Source organism: Mastigoproctus giganteus, chromosome 11, assembly GCF_048544385.1.
Source record: "Mastigoproctus giganteus isolate SK-2022 chromosome 11, ASM4854438v1, whole genome shotgun sequence".
NCBI classification, from domain to species: Eukaryota; Metazoa; Arthropoda; class Arachnida; order Uropygi; family Thelyphonidae; genus Mastigoproctus; species Mastigoproctus giganteus.
Genome location: NC_143585.1, coordinates 13443904 through 13459119, shown reverse-complemented (window position 1 = coordinate 13459119; position 15216 = coordinate 13443904). Strand labels below are relative to the sequence as shown.

At 38.7% G+C, this 15216-nt stretch overlaps 1 protein-coding gene across 1 annotated transcript in view; it reads right to left on the bottom strand.

Annotated features, from left to right (window-relative positions):
• Ak2 (Adenylate kinase 2) overlaps positions 1–15216 on the bottom strand; it is a 93265-nt gene that overhangs the window by 32252 nt on the left and 45797 nt on the right. Inside the window, exon 4 of the mRNA XM_090385422.1 lies at positions 6835–7025. Within this exon, the coding sequence (XP_090241548.1) occupies positions 6835–7025 (191 nt within the window). The remainder of the gene's footprint in view (positions 1–6834; positions 7026–15216) is intronic.

The window sequence follows — 15216 nt, the reverse complement described above, 5'->3', positions numbered from 1 at the left end:
GGCCTAAATGGTTGTCAGATGAACTAATGAGACATATGGCAGAGAAGAAAAATGCATGGGATACATACAAATTAATGGGTGACGTGGAAGCCTATGATAGATATAAGTTGGTCTGTAACCAAGTCACAAAGGAGATTAGGCAGGCAAAGGCAGATTATGAGAAATCCTTGGCAAAGGATGCAAAGAAAAACAGAAAAGAGTTCTTTACCTATTTAAACTCAAGAAGGAAAGGGATGAATCAGATTGGTCCACTGGATGTTGATGGTTCAACAGTTGAGGATCCAGCTCAGGTGGCTAACAATCTAAACGAGTATTTTGCATCTACATTCACACATGAGGAGTTATTCAGGAAGGGGAATGTCGTAGGTGAAGTAAACATTGGCAGTGAGCTAGATGATTTTCTAATAACTGAGAGGAAAGTGGAGGAGAAATTGTTGAGGATAAACATAAAAAAGGCACCCGGGGTGGATGGGATCTATCCAGTTATATTAAAGGAGGCAGGAAAGGAAGTAAGCAAACCCCTAGCCATAATTATGAGAGCTTCTTTGGACTCAGGGGAGGTACCCATGGACTGGAGATGTGCATATGTAACCCCAATTCACAAAGGAGGATCAAAGGCTGACACAAGTAATTATAGACCTGTTAGTTTAACTTCGGTTCCAGGAAAATTAATGGAGGCACTGGTTAAAGAAGCACTGCAGGAACATCTGGACAAGAATTCAGTTATAGCTCAGACACAGCATGGGTTTGTTAAGGGCAGGTCTTGTCTGACCAATTTGATTGGATACTATGATGTAGTCACAAAAGAACTCGATGCAGGGAATAACTTTGATATTATATATTTGCATCTTAGAAAGGCTTTTGATATTGTTGCGCATGGAAGACTGCTGCACAAATTGGAGAAGTGTGGCATTCGAGGCAAATTGCTGCTATGGATAAAGGGATGGTTGAGTGGCAGAAGACAGAGAGTGGTAATCAATGGACACTGCTCAACGTGGACTAATGTTATTAGTGGAGTTCCTCAGGGTTCAGTGTTGGGTCCATTGTTGTTTTCTGTATTTATAAATGATATTGATGATGGTGTATCAGGCTTAATGTCCAAGTTTGCAGACGATACAAAGGTTGGCAGGGTTGTTAAGGACACTACTGATACTATGCTGCTGCAACAGGATCTGGAAAGGTTGAGCAGATGGGCTGAGAGGTGGCAAATGAAGTTTAACATTGACAAATGTAAAGTACTACATATGGGAAACAGTAACCCCAGATCAACGTATCAACTCTGTGGTACTACGCTGACAGTGGTAGAGAATGAAAAGGACCTGGGGGTAATTGTGCAGGCAGATATGAAGTTCTCTGAGCAGTGCAGACGAGCTGCAAGAGTAGCTCATGGTGTCTTGTCAATGATATACAGGAATTTTTCTAGCAGGGACAGGGATGTGATTATTCCCTTGTATAAGGCATTGGTCAGGCCACACCTTGAGTACTGTATACAGGTCTGGAGGCCTCATTTCAAGAAGAATGTAGAGCTGCTGGAACGAGTACAGAGAAGGGCAACAAGATTAGTGAATGGAACAAAGGGTTGCTCTTACGAAGAAAGGCTCAAGTTTTGCAAATTACAGAGCCTGGAGACTAGGCATCGCCGAGGTGATCTGATAGAGGTGTACAAGGCTTTGAATGGCTTGAGCATGCTCAATGCCGATGGGATTCTTCCTCTTGCTCAGAATAATCACCTGAGAGGGCATAAATTCAAATTGAGGAAGGACGGATGTCGGATAGATGTGCGGAAATTCGCCTTTAGCCAGCGGGCAGTTGGTTTGTGGAATAGAATTCCATCGCTTGTTGTTGAAGTTGGTAGCCTAAACAAATTTAAGGCTCAGCTGGACAGGTATTTCGAACGAATTGAGGGGTGAAATGGGAGTAGTGGTTGTTTTTTTTTTTTTTTTTTTTTTTTGGCTGATGCGGAATAAGCTTGCTTTCTTGCATCATATGCCTCTACTAATGCTAATTGCACAAACTATTAACAAAGTCAGAAAAATTTGCAAGCTTTTTTGAAAATCGCCTACCAAAAATGACATATTACAAAATTTTGTTAAAGCAAAATTTAATGGGAAAGAATATAAACTTATTTTAGATTGCAAGACTAGATGGGATAGCACATTCTATATGATTGAGAGATTTTTGAAATTGAAAAATTGCATTCCAAATGCTCTATGTGCAGTAATGTCAACTGAAGCTGTGTCTGACGATGCCTGGAAAACACTTGAATTGCTATGTGAAACTTTGCGACCAGTTGAAATGATTCTGAACGTTATAACCTCAGAAGATACATACTTACTTAAAGCAGAGTCTTCAATAGAATTTCTGCTTGCTAAGCTTGATACAGCAGAAAACCCATTTGCTTTAAAGTTTCACCAAAGTCTTTTGCAGCATTACAATGTAAGAAGAAATTGCCAAACTGTGGCTTTGCTGAGCTATCTACACAACCCCAAAAAGTTTAGGAAAGAAGATTCAGGTTCAAGAACTTTTGATTTTCCAAGTAAGCAAGTTTTGAAAAAGCATGCTGAAGAGATTTACCAGAGATTATTTGCAAAACATTCCGAAGGAGTCTTAGCGTTGAATGAAGAAACTGAAAATAAACGAACTGTTCTTTTAGAAGAAAACAAAGACTCGTCTAGTTCCGATATTGGAGATACACTCATGCGAGAGTATGATAGTGTAATAAAGAGATTAACTGAAGAGCCTTCAAAATATCCGAGTGAATTGGAAATCAGCAAAGAATTTAAAATTTTGGAAGCAACTAGCAGTAGAAGTCAAAAGCTGGAGAAAGTTTATAGAGCACTGCTGACCATTAAACCAACAAGTGTCCAATCTGAGAGAGTGTTTTCGATCACTGGGCTCTTTAACACAAAAATAAGGTCAAGTCTATCAGGAAAAATGCTTAAAATACTGTGTTTTTTATAGGATCATTTTCAGAAAAAACCTGAGCAATAAATAGTAAAGTAATTTCCCCAAGCTGTTTTTTTTCACATTATTTTTATATATTTATTATTATTATTATAGGGCTTATTATTTTTTTGTTTACTATACGAGAAGATAGTTTTTATTCAAAGGATTTGAATACAATTTGGAATTTTGTATAATCTCAAGCTGGTTACTTTTTTGGAGCATTTTAATTTTTTTTTTTTTTTTACTATAAGAGGTGAGAGACGTTGTTTAAAAGATTTGATTACGATTTGCACAATCTACCCAAGATAAAATAAATACCTGTGTTATACGCTTTTAATTATTTTCAAAACCGGTTTTAAAAATAAACTTCGGTTAAACTCAGTTTTATGCAAGCCCTAATACATACAAATTAATGGGTGACGTGGAAGCCTATTATAGATATAAGCTGGTCTTTAACCAAGTCACAAAGGAAATTAGGCAGGCAAAGGTAGATTATGAGAAATCTTTGGCAAAGGATGCAAAGAAAAACAACAAAGATCTTTACCTATGTAACCTCTAGAAGGAAAGGGGGGAATCAGATTGGTCCACTGAATATTGATGGCTCAACTGTTGATGATCCTGCTCAGGTGGCTAACAAACTAAATGAGTATTTTGCATATACATTCACCCATGAGGAGTTATTAAGAGAGGGGAGTGCCAGAGGCGAGTTAAACTCTGGCAGTAAGCTAGATGATTTTGTAATAACTGAGAGGAAAGTGGAGGAGAAATTGTTGAAGATAAACATAAAAAAGGCACCCAAGGTGCATGGGATCTATCCAGTTCTATTAAAGGAGACAGCAAAGGAAGTAAGCAAACTCTTAGCCATAATTATGAGAGCTTCTTTGGACTCAAGGGATGTACCCATGGACTGGAGATGTGCAAATGTGACTCCAATTCACAAAGGAGGATCAAAAGGCGACACAAGTAATTATAGACCTGTTAGTTCAATTTCTGTTCCAGGAAAATTAATGGAGGCACTGGTAAAAGAAGCACTACAGGATGATCTAGACAAGACTTCAGTTATAGCTCGGACACAGCATTGTATTGTTTAGGGAAACTCTTGCCTGACCAACCTGATTGGATACTATGATGTGGTCACAAAGGAACTGGATGCAGGGAATAACTTTGATATCATATATTTGGATCTTAGAAAGGCTTTTGATACTGTTGCACATGGAAGACTGCTACACAAATTGGAGCAGTGTGGCTTGGAGGCAAATTGCTGCTATGGATAAAGGGATGGTTGAGTGGGAGAGTGGTAATCAATGGACACTGCTCATCGTGGACTAATGTTATTAGTGGAGTCCCTCAGGGTTCAGTGTTGGGTCCATTATTGTTTTCTGTATTTATAAATGATATTGATGATGGTTTATCAAGCTTAATGTTCAAGTTTGCAGATGATACAAAGGTTGGCAGGGTTGTTTAGGACACTAATGACAGTAAGCTGCTGCAACAGGATCTAGAAAAGTTGAGCAGATGGGCTGAGAGGTGGCAAATGAAGTTTAACATTGACAAATGTAAAGTACTATATATGGGAAGCAGTAACCCCAGAGTGACGTATCAACTCTTTGGTACTACACTGACAGTGGTAGAGAACGAATAGGACCTGAGGGTAATTGTGCAGGCAGATATAAAGTATTCTGAGCAGTGCAGATGGTCTGCAAGAGTAGCTCATAGTGTCTTGTCAATGATATACAGGAATTTTTCTAGCAGAGATAAGGAGTTAATTATCTCGTTGTATAAGCAATGTATAAGGCAATGTAGAGCTTCTGGAACGAGTACAGAGAAGGGCAACACGATTAGTGAATGGAACAAAGGGGTGCTCTTACGAAGAAAGGCTTAAGTTTTGCAAATTACAGTGTCTGGAGACTAGGCACCAGTGAGGTGATCTGATAGAGGTGTATAAAGCCTTGAATGGTTTAAGCATGCTCAATGCTGATGGGATTCTTCCTCTAGCTCAGAAAAATCACCTGAGAGGGCATAAATTCAAATTGAGGAACGACAGATGTAGGATAGACGTGCGGAAATTTGCCTTTAGCCAGCGGGGATTGGTTGGTGGAACAGATGTCCATCCCTTGTGGTGGAGGTTGATAGCCTAAATAAGTTTAAGGCTCAGCTGGACAGGTATTTTGAACGAACAGAGGGGTGAAGTGGAAGTGGGGTTTTTTTTTTTTTTTTTTTGGCTGATGCTGCATAAGCTTGCTTTCTTGCATCAAATGCCTCTACTAATGCTAATGCTAATGAGGCCACACATTGAGTACTGTATACAGACCTGGAGGCCTCATTTTAAGTAGAGCTGTTGGAACTAGTACAGAAAAGAGCAATACGATTAGTGAATGGAACGAAGGGTTGCTCTTACGAAGAAAGGCTTAAATTTTGCGAATTACAGTGTCTTTAGACTAGGCACGTGCGAGGTAATCTGATTGATGTGTATAAAGCCTTGAATGGTTTGAGCATGCTGAATGCTGATGGGATTCTTCCTCTTGCTCAGAACAATCACCTGAGAGGGGATAAATTCAAATTGAGGAAAGACAGATGTAGGACAGCAGGTATTTGGAATGAACGGGGTGAAATGGGAGCAGTTTTTTTTTTTTTTTTTTTTTTTTTTAGGCTGATGCTGCATAAGCTTGCTTTCTTGCATCATATGCCTCTGCTAATGCTAACATTTGTAAGTCATAAATAATTTCTTTAAATTATAATTTGCTTGATTTTACAGGCTATGTTTTCATTTATTTGGTTAAATCAATCATTGTTTAAACAAACTAATTAGCTAATTAATTTCATTGTTGAGAACGTAACCCCTGGTTTTATCATTATGTCTACGGGAAAGAAATTCCCGCTTTATGAGTTTCACTTTACAACACACGCTAGGAATGAATTAACTCGTAAATTGGGGAACTTCCTGTACTTTATAAAACTCTGAAAGAGGAGAGTAATTACTGAAGGAATTCTGAGGTATTAAATGGAAAAAATCTGTGGCATTAGATATGGAATTAAATCGGAGATAGAGAATTATAACAAAGGGAGAAGAGCTTTAGAATGGATATTAGGAAATTTCTTTAGACAACAAGTTTTTAATCAATAAGGTTGTCTCCATTGGTAGATGAAGCCGGCTGAATCACACTAAGGGAAACACAGGCAGTCTTCTTTTCAACACAAAAAAAATAAATAAAAAAATAAGCCTAGTTTCCTTGTATTGTATGGCCAATACTATATTAATCATTCATCATTACATACATAAAACAGACTAGCTCAGTTTATACAATCCCTTGGTTATAAGAACCGTGATATCTTTATCCCTAACTGATGTTATAACTAAGTTTAACATATGAAACATGGACATAAGAAATCATAAATAAAAGTCAACTGAAAATTTTCTAATACCAGGAACTGACCAGTAAGTTTCAATAAGACCGTGTGGGCTCTCTCATTAGTATTACAATGCCAAAGGATGCAATGATGTAAACATATTTTGCATCAACCAAAAAAATAAAAAATAATAATAATTCTCCAATCATTTATACTAATCCCAATGACAGGAGGGTGCCCAGTTAATTCCACCATAAGGAAGAAAATTTAATTTGCGACAGCTATAAAAAAACAAATATAAATGAAAATTTCCCAAAAATTTATATTATTTCCAATGAGGGAAAGTGCTATAATCCAGTTATAGGGTACATTAAATGACATGGTGGTTTTGGCACTTCAAACATATCTCTAGTTCCAAAATTTTATTTCCATTACTGGTGGTAATGCATTATGTCATATTGGGATCAGAGTAATTTAGAAAGCAACAAAATCAATATCATTTTGAAAAAAATTTAAGGGGTATATCACCTAAGATAATACCTTTTCTGCCTGAACAACTGTACGAGGAAAACCATCTAATAAAAATCCGTTTTGGCACTCTGGTTTATCTAGGTTTTTGTCTATTAAGTCAGTTATGAAAGTATCATTCACTAATTTTCCTTCATCCATGATCTTCTTCAGCGTTTTGCCTAACTGAGAACCTGAAGTCACCTCTGCTCTTAGTAAGTCACCTAAAAAAAAAAATATATATATATATATATATATAAAAAAAATAAGAAAAAGAATATTTCTAAACATTTTTTTATAAAACTGATTAATTAAATTTAATTAACATTAGTAGATGCATATGATGCAAGAATGCAAGCTTATATAGCACCAGCCAAAAAAGAAAATAAATAAATAAAAACACCTCCCATTTCACCCATCCATTCACTCCAAATGTTTGTCTAGTTCTGTCTTGAACTCATTTAAGTTGTTGACCTCCAACTACAACAGATGGAAGTTTGTTCCAACTATCAACCACCTGCTGGCTAAAGGCAAACTTCTGCACATCTATTCTACAACTGTCTTTTTCGAATCTATGCCCTGTCAGGTTTTTAATCTGCGCAAGCAGAAGTATCCCATCAGCATTGAGCCTGCTCAAACCATTCAAGGCCTTGTACACCTCAATTAGATCACCTTGCAGGCACCTAGTCTCCAGAAGCTGCAATTTGCAGAACATAAGTCTTTCTTGGTACCACTAACTCTTTGTTCTACTCGCCAATCTCGTTGCTCTTCTCTGTACTTGTTCCAGTAGCTCTACATCTTTCCTAAAATGAGGCCTCCAGACCTATATGCAGCACTTAAAACATGGCCTGGCCGCTGCCTTATACAAGGGGACAATCACCTCCTTATCCCTGCTAGTAAAAGCTGATGTTTAAAAAATTTAAACATCAGCTAATTTCAAACTGTGAAATCTTTTATAAAGTATAATATTATATATGACAAGATGCAACTTCTTTAATCGAGGCCACGTTATGTCAAGGATCTGGGTATATTCTTACCACATGTGCGCCATATCCAAAAATTTCATTACTTCATACAGCATGTCCCACCCACTTTTTCTTACTATTGAATACACCATGAATTGTCAAAATAATAGAGCAAGCTTATCTGCGAAAAGATCTAAACCTCCCAAGGACTTCCTAATTCATTTCACAAATATACGTGGTCTCAATTCCAATCTCAACGATGTCCATTTCCACTTGCAGTCTTCCAAACCCCATATACTTTTTCTGACTGAATCTCAGTTATCAGTTGATTCAACTACTGCTCATCTCAGATGTCCAAATTATTTGCTGTACGATTCCTTTCGCCTCTAAGGTGGTACTTGTGCATATGTCCGTTCTGATATTCCCTGTCAGAGACTTGGCAATTTGGAATCTCCTCTCTTTGATCTTCTCTGGCTTAAAATCTCTCTACCTCATTGTGTCAAATTCATCTGTTGTCTCTACCGTTCTCCCAACTCGACTAATCACTTGGAGCTCTTTGACTTCCTCTCTTTGCAACTTGACTTTCTGCAGTCCAACTTTCCTAACAGGGAGGTAATTTTCCTTGGTGATTTTAACGCTCACAACTACAGCTGGCTTCCGTTTTCTAGTCACACCGACCCAGCAGGTCGAGATGCTGAGGCTTTTGCAATTACTAATGACCTAGCACAGATTGTTCATTTACCTACAAGAATACCAGACAATCCTAATCATACAGCCAATACGCTTGATCTTTTTCTCACAAACAACCCTTCTAAGTACGCGGTTGAAGTGAGAGGTCCTTTAGGCACTTCAGATCACAACTTGGTGACTGTCTCTTCTCCAATGGAACCTTTATCTCATGGGTATTCCCAACCTCGTATTGTTTAGCATTACAAGAATGCAAAATGGGATGACTTGCGAGACTTCTTTTCTTTTTTTCCTTGGTCTGATTACTGTTTCAAAACTTCTGATGTCAACGTTTGCTCAGATCGTGTCAGTGAAATTATTCTTGCAGGAATGGAATCCTTTATCCCACACTCCACTTTAAAATCTCGTCCCTTATCTAAACCTTGGTTTTCCAATAAATGTGCTAAGGGGCTGTCCAAGAGAAGAATTTTGCATATCGTAATTGGCTTGTTTCTAATTCTTCAGTTTCATTTTCTGCCTACACCAAAGCTTGCAACAATTGTAAAGCAGTTATTAATCAGTCCAAACTAGAGTTTGAACAGGCTAAGAGTAGAAAACTTGCTTCTTGCCCTAATGGTAGCCGAGCATTCTGGTCTCTTGCCAAAGCTATTGGCCGCAACTTTTGCCCATCTCTGCTCCCACCTCTGTCCAAACCAGATGGTTCTGTTGTCACTTCAGCCAAGGATAAAGCTGACCTGCTAGCATCCCATTTTTCTTCCAGCTCTTGTATTAATGATCTTGGTAAAACACCTCCCACCATTCCTAACACGCTCCATGCAATGCCTCCTGTGGTCTTCCGTCAAAAGGATATCAGAAGGATTTTGATGAATCTTGATGCTAAGAAAGCTCCAGGTCCTGATGGTATTTCTCCAGTTGTTCTCAAAACCTGTGCTCCTGAACTTAGTCCTATTCTTTGCCACCTTTTTTCACTTTCTTATTCCAAAGGTGTTTTTCCTTCTGCTTGGAAATTTGCTCATATCCAGCCAGTTCCTAAAAAGGGTGACAAATCCCTCTCATCCAATTATCGTCCCATTGCAATTACTTCTACTCTTTCTAAAGTAATGGAGAAATCAATTAACCGCCAACTCTTAAACTACCTAGAAACCTTCCGTCTGATCAACGATCACCAGTATGGATTCCGTCAGTGTCGATCCACTGGTGATATTCTGGCTTATGTTACCCATTTATGGACTAATTCAATGGAAAGGTTCGGTGAAACGCAAGTAGTTGCTCTTGACATCTCAAAGGCCTTTGATAATGTTTGGCATAAAGGTCTTCTAAACAAGCTTCCATCTTATGGTTTGCCAACTGTTTTTAGTAATTGGTTATCCAGTTTTCTCTCTGATCGCTCACTGAGGGTGATGGTAGATGGCTCTCTGTCTTCTAACTTCTCCACTAATGCCGGTGTCCCCCAAGGTTCAGTTCTTTCCCCCACTCTTTTCCTCTTGTATATCAATGACCTTCTTCCATTCACTGGAAATCCTATCCATAGTTTTGCCGATGATAGCACATTGCATTCCACTGCACTTTCTATTTTGAGAAACCCTGCCCTGATCAATCAACACCAACTTCTCGAATATCTGCTACCAATTCCTTAATGCCGATCTCCAGGTAATTCTCCAGTGGGGCAAAGACAACTTAGTTGATTTCAATCCTTCTAAAACTCAATCTTGTCTTATATCTCGCAAAAAGGATTCTTCTGCTCCCATGGTTATCTTTAGTGACACTCCGATTTCTAGGCAAAATGATATATCTCTTTTGGGGATTACCCTGACTTCTAATCTCTCTTGGCACAAGCACATTACAAATATTGCTTCCTCTGCATCTAAAAAACTTGGTTTTCTCTCTCGCTCTCGGCGTTACTTTTCTTCCAAACAGCTGCTCGCTCTGTATAAATCGCAAATCCGCCCTGCCATGGAATATTGTTCCCACATCTGGGGTGATGCCCCCAAAACCTCTCTCAGGCTTCTTGATTCCATTCAGAAGAGGGCAGTTAGGTTAATTAATGATTCATCTCTAACAGAGTCTCTCCACTCACTTTCTCATAGACGCACTGTTTCTGCTTGCATGCCTCTTCTACAGATACTTCCATGGGCACTGTTCTTCTGAATTGGCTTCTATAATTCCCACTCTCTCTTTCAAAACAGTCCGAACACGTGCCGCCACCAGCCAACATCCATCTACTGTCCAACTTCAAACCCACAGAACCAACTTTTCATCTTCCTCATTTATTCATTCAACTGCCGTTTTCTGGAACAACCTTCCTTCATATGTATTTCCTGAAAATTACAGTCGACAGAAGTTCAAGTCCAATAATAACAAATATCTTCTTTCGTCTTCTCAACCTCCAACCCAAGCACGGTACTAAGTACTATAGGTTCTAATACCTCTCGTGTTTGGGGTTCACATAAAAAAAAAAAAAAAAAAAGATCCTGGTTTATAGTTTATATATGGTTTAACTTGGTTTTTATGTGAATATAAGAGTCATTTTGTATTCACAGTATACTTCTCTACTCTAATAGCATATATTTCTCAGAGTAGGATGTCTAAAATCAAAAGTCTGCACCAGCTACTAGAGAAACAATTTACTACATTCCTTGTGAAATGAAAAATTTCACACTGGTATGGGGCACTCCCACAGTTTTAGTATGGAAGAACATGAAGCTGACACTTTTTTGGGGGGGAGAAGGCTTAATACAGAATTCATAGAGCACACACACACCAGATAAATAAGGTCATCATTTTAAACAATAACAGTAGGTTTCCGATAAAAAATTTTAAAGACCAATTCAACCAGGCAAACTGATGCTCTATCAGTCATGTGCAATGGGAAAGTCCACAGGCACTTGAAGGGTGTTAACAAATGGTCTCTCCTCATTATATAGATGTCAAAACCAAGGGCTTGGGTTACAGCTGCCATGTCTGAGGAAGATTTTTTGGAGACATTTTCATCAGCTAGTTCACCTATTAATAAGCAAAAGGAATCTCATTTAAAAGTTCTGTTAATCCTAAATGTGTTTTACAGTGCCCCTGATCATCCTAAGTTGTATATCAGGGGCATTGCCTCAATTTATCCACAGTTGGACAAATTACACCTTAACATCAAAGTTGTCTTTCTGCCAATAAACACAACCTCAGTGCTGCAACCAATGGATCAGAGGGTTATAGCAACTTTCTAGGCATACTATATATGCAAGATTTTTGCCCTAGCCATCCAAAGAACTTCTGGAAAAACTACACTGAAAGGACAGAATTCATGGGATATCTGGTTCCTGAGCAACGCGACACTGTCACCCTTCTCGCTACTGGACAAACCCACTGCTTCGCAGGCGCACTGTATTCACATAGAGGGCAATTCGATGTCAGTATAGATAAACGTCATGAGTTAACTGACTCTGAAAGAGGGATGATAGTGGTTGCCTGACACATAGGTCACTCTATCGCGGAGGTGGTACAGAAATTGCACTATCCCCATTCGACACGATCAAGAGTGTACCAGGAATATGCTATCTGGACAGCGCTGTGAGCGGTGGTGGACGAACGTGGCCATCGACATCTGTCTTGCATACCTTCAGCCAACCGGACAGCAACAGTGGCACAAATCACTGACTTCAACAAGGGAAGTGTCAGAATCATCTCCACCAAGACCATCAGGCGATCATTAGCTGCAATAGGTTATGGGAGCCACCGACCCACCAGGGTCCTCTTTCTAACATAGCAACACAGGATGCTACACCTCAACTGGGCGAAAGAACATAGGCACTGGACCTTGGATGATTACAGATGGGTCTCCTGATCCAATGAGTCCCATTTCCAGTTATTTTGAGTGGATGGGAGGGTGCGTATCTGGCAGAAACCACACAAAGTTATGCACCCGTCATGTCAACAAGGAACTGTTCAAGTAGGTGGACGGTCGGTAATGGTCTGGGGCGTGTTCAACTGGCACATGTTGGGACTTCTGGTACGTCTAGATGCATCTCTGAACAGTCCAGGTTATGTGTCCATCATCACAGACCATCTGCATCCCCTCGTGGCCATCGTGCACCCACATGGCAATGGACTCTTCCATCAGGACAATGCACCTCCTCACAAAGCTGTGGTGACTAGAATATGGTTCGAAGAGCATTCCGCAAATTTTACCACCATGGAATGACATCCCCATTCACTGGACATGAACCCTGTGGAACACTTTTGGGATGCTGTGGAAAGATTCATTCAAGCTTTGGATCCTCCACCCAGGAATGTGACGGAATTATGGATAGTGTAGAAGCAACCATGGATGGAAATACTTGGGGAATGCTTTTATGAACTAGTGGACTCAATGCCTCGTCGTATGACTGCCCTTATCTGGACAAAAGGTGGGCCTACACATTACTAGGTAGGTATCCTATGATTTCTGTCCACTCAGTGTATACCGTCTTTGATGTAATAAAAAGCATTGAAGCAGCTTGTGATAAAATTCAAGTAGGGCTTAGAATACCGGTATTCCAAAAACAAACGTTTTTCTCAACAAATTTTGATGACAATTAGGTGCAATGAAGTAAAGAAAAAAACAAGTACTGTAATTACTTGAATTCATGTTTTAAATAAACTTTTATTGCAATAATAAATATTCTGAAAAAAAAAATCATTAAAATACAGTTATTCTAAAAACAAAAAAAATACATATTGTTACTGCAAATTTTAGTTATGTTTAAGCATCCACACTACCTGTCTGAATAAAGTGAGCTCTTAAGAAACATAAGCAATCAATAGTATGATCATTTAAAATGGATCTAATTTTGGTATGTACAGTATTTGATTAGTGGCAGAGATAATCGTAGACAATCTCAGTCCTTATTTTCTAGGCTTTGAACTTTTTAGCAAAAATAGTTAAAAATTAGCATTAGCAGAGGCATTTGATGCAAGAAAACAAGCTTATGCAGCATCAGCCAAAAAAAAAAATAAATAAATAAATAAAAAAATAAATACTAAATAAATAAATAAATAAAAAATAACCACTTCCACTCACCCCTCTGTTCGTTCGAAATACCTGTCCACCTGAGCCTTAAACTTATTTAGGCTATCAACTTCCATGACAAGGGATGGAAGTCTGTTCCACCAACCAACCACCCGCTGGCTAAAGGCAAATTTCCTCATGTCTATCCTATATCTATCTTTCCTCAATTTGAATTTATGCCCTCTCAGGTGATTATTCTGAGCAAGAGGAAGAATCCCATCAGCATTGAGCATGCTCAAACCATTCATGACTTTATACACCTCTATCAGATCACCTCGCCGGTGCCTAGTCTTCAGACACTGTAATTTGCAAAATGTAAGCCTTTCTTCGTAAGAGCACCCCTTTGTTCCATTCACTAATCTTGTTGCCCTTCTCTGTACTCATTCCAGCATCTCTACATCCTTCTTGAAATGAGGCCTCCATACCTGTATACAGTACTCTAGGTGCAGTCTGACCATTGCCTTATACAAGAGAATAATCACCTCCTTATCCCTGCTAGAAAAATTCCTGTATATCATCGACAATACACCATGAGCTACTCTTGCAGCCCATCTGCACTGCTCAGAAAACTTCATATCTGCCTGCACAACCACACCCAGGTCCCTTTCATTCTCTACCACTGTCAGTGTAGTACCACAGGGTTGATACGTTGCTCTGGGGTTGATGTTTCCCATATGTAGTACTTTACATTTGTCAATGTTAAACTTCATTTGCCACCTCTCAGCCCATCTACTCAACCTTTCCAGATCCTGTTGCAGTAGCATAGTGTCAGTAGTGTCCTTGACAACCCTGCCAACCTTCGTATCGTCTGCAAACTTGGACATTAAGCTTGATATACCATCATCAATATCATTTATAAATACAGAAAACAATAATGGACCCAATACTGAACCCTGAGGGACTCCACTAATAACATTAGTCCACGATGAGCAGCGTCCATTGATTACCACTCTCTGTCTTCTCCCCCTCAACCACCCCTTTATCCATAGAGAAATTAATGAAATATTTCATTAATTTCCGACTAAAGTTCATCTTTTAAAATCTCATTGGAGTCAGGGCAATTTCTTATTTTGGAAAGAATTTGCGGAAAACTGTTCTGTTCCATGTTGGTCTTCCATGGTTGAATTATGTTCATCACTTTCTAAAGGAGAAAGACATTTTATTAAACGAAGTATAATTTTCACTACAGTATCTTTACTAAGCTTGGGAGAGAGCAAAGAGTGGGGATAAGGAATAAAGAAGAGAGCAAAGAGTGCAGTTAAGGAATTCTTCACATATATAAATGCAAAGAACAGAAGGACATATCAGATTGGACCCTTATGTAATGGACGTGGGATAGTATTAGATAACATGGTGGAAGTTGCAGATGAACTCAACAGTTACTTTGCATCGATATTTACATAAAAACAACCTTTATGTCAATGAGATATTATAGAAGTGAAGTTGAAAAAAAATGTAATTAATGATGTTGAAATGAAGTTTCAATAGCAAAAGCTTAATTTACAATACTCACCTTGGACGATCTGCAGTTATTTGGGTGAATAAATGACTAAATTTTTGGGTTTGGGTAATTTAGAATTAAGTAGATTAATTGGTAAGTTTACGGGATGTGAATAAATTAATTAAAAACGGAATTAAAATATGCGCAAGGAAGCAGAAGTGCACAACTCCGTCCCTGGTTGTCATGGAAAATTAATTAATTAAGAAATCTAAAATATGTGAAAT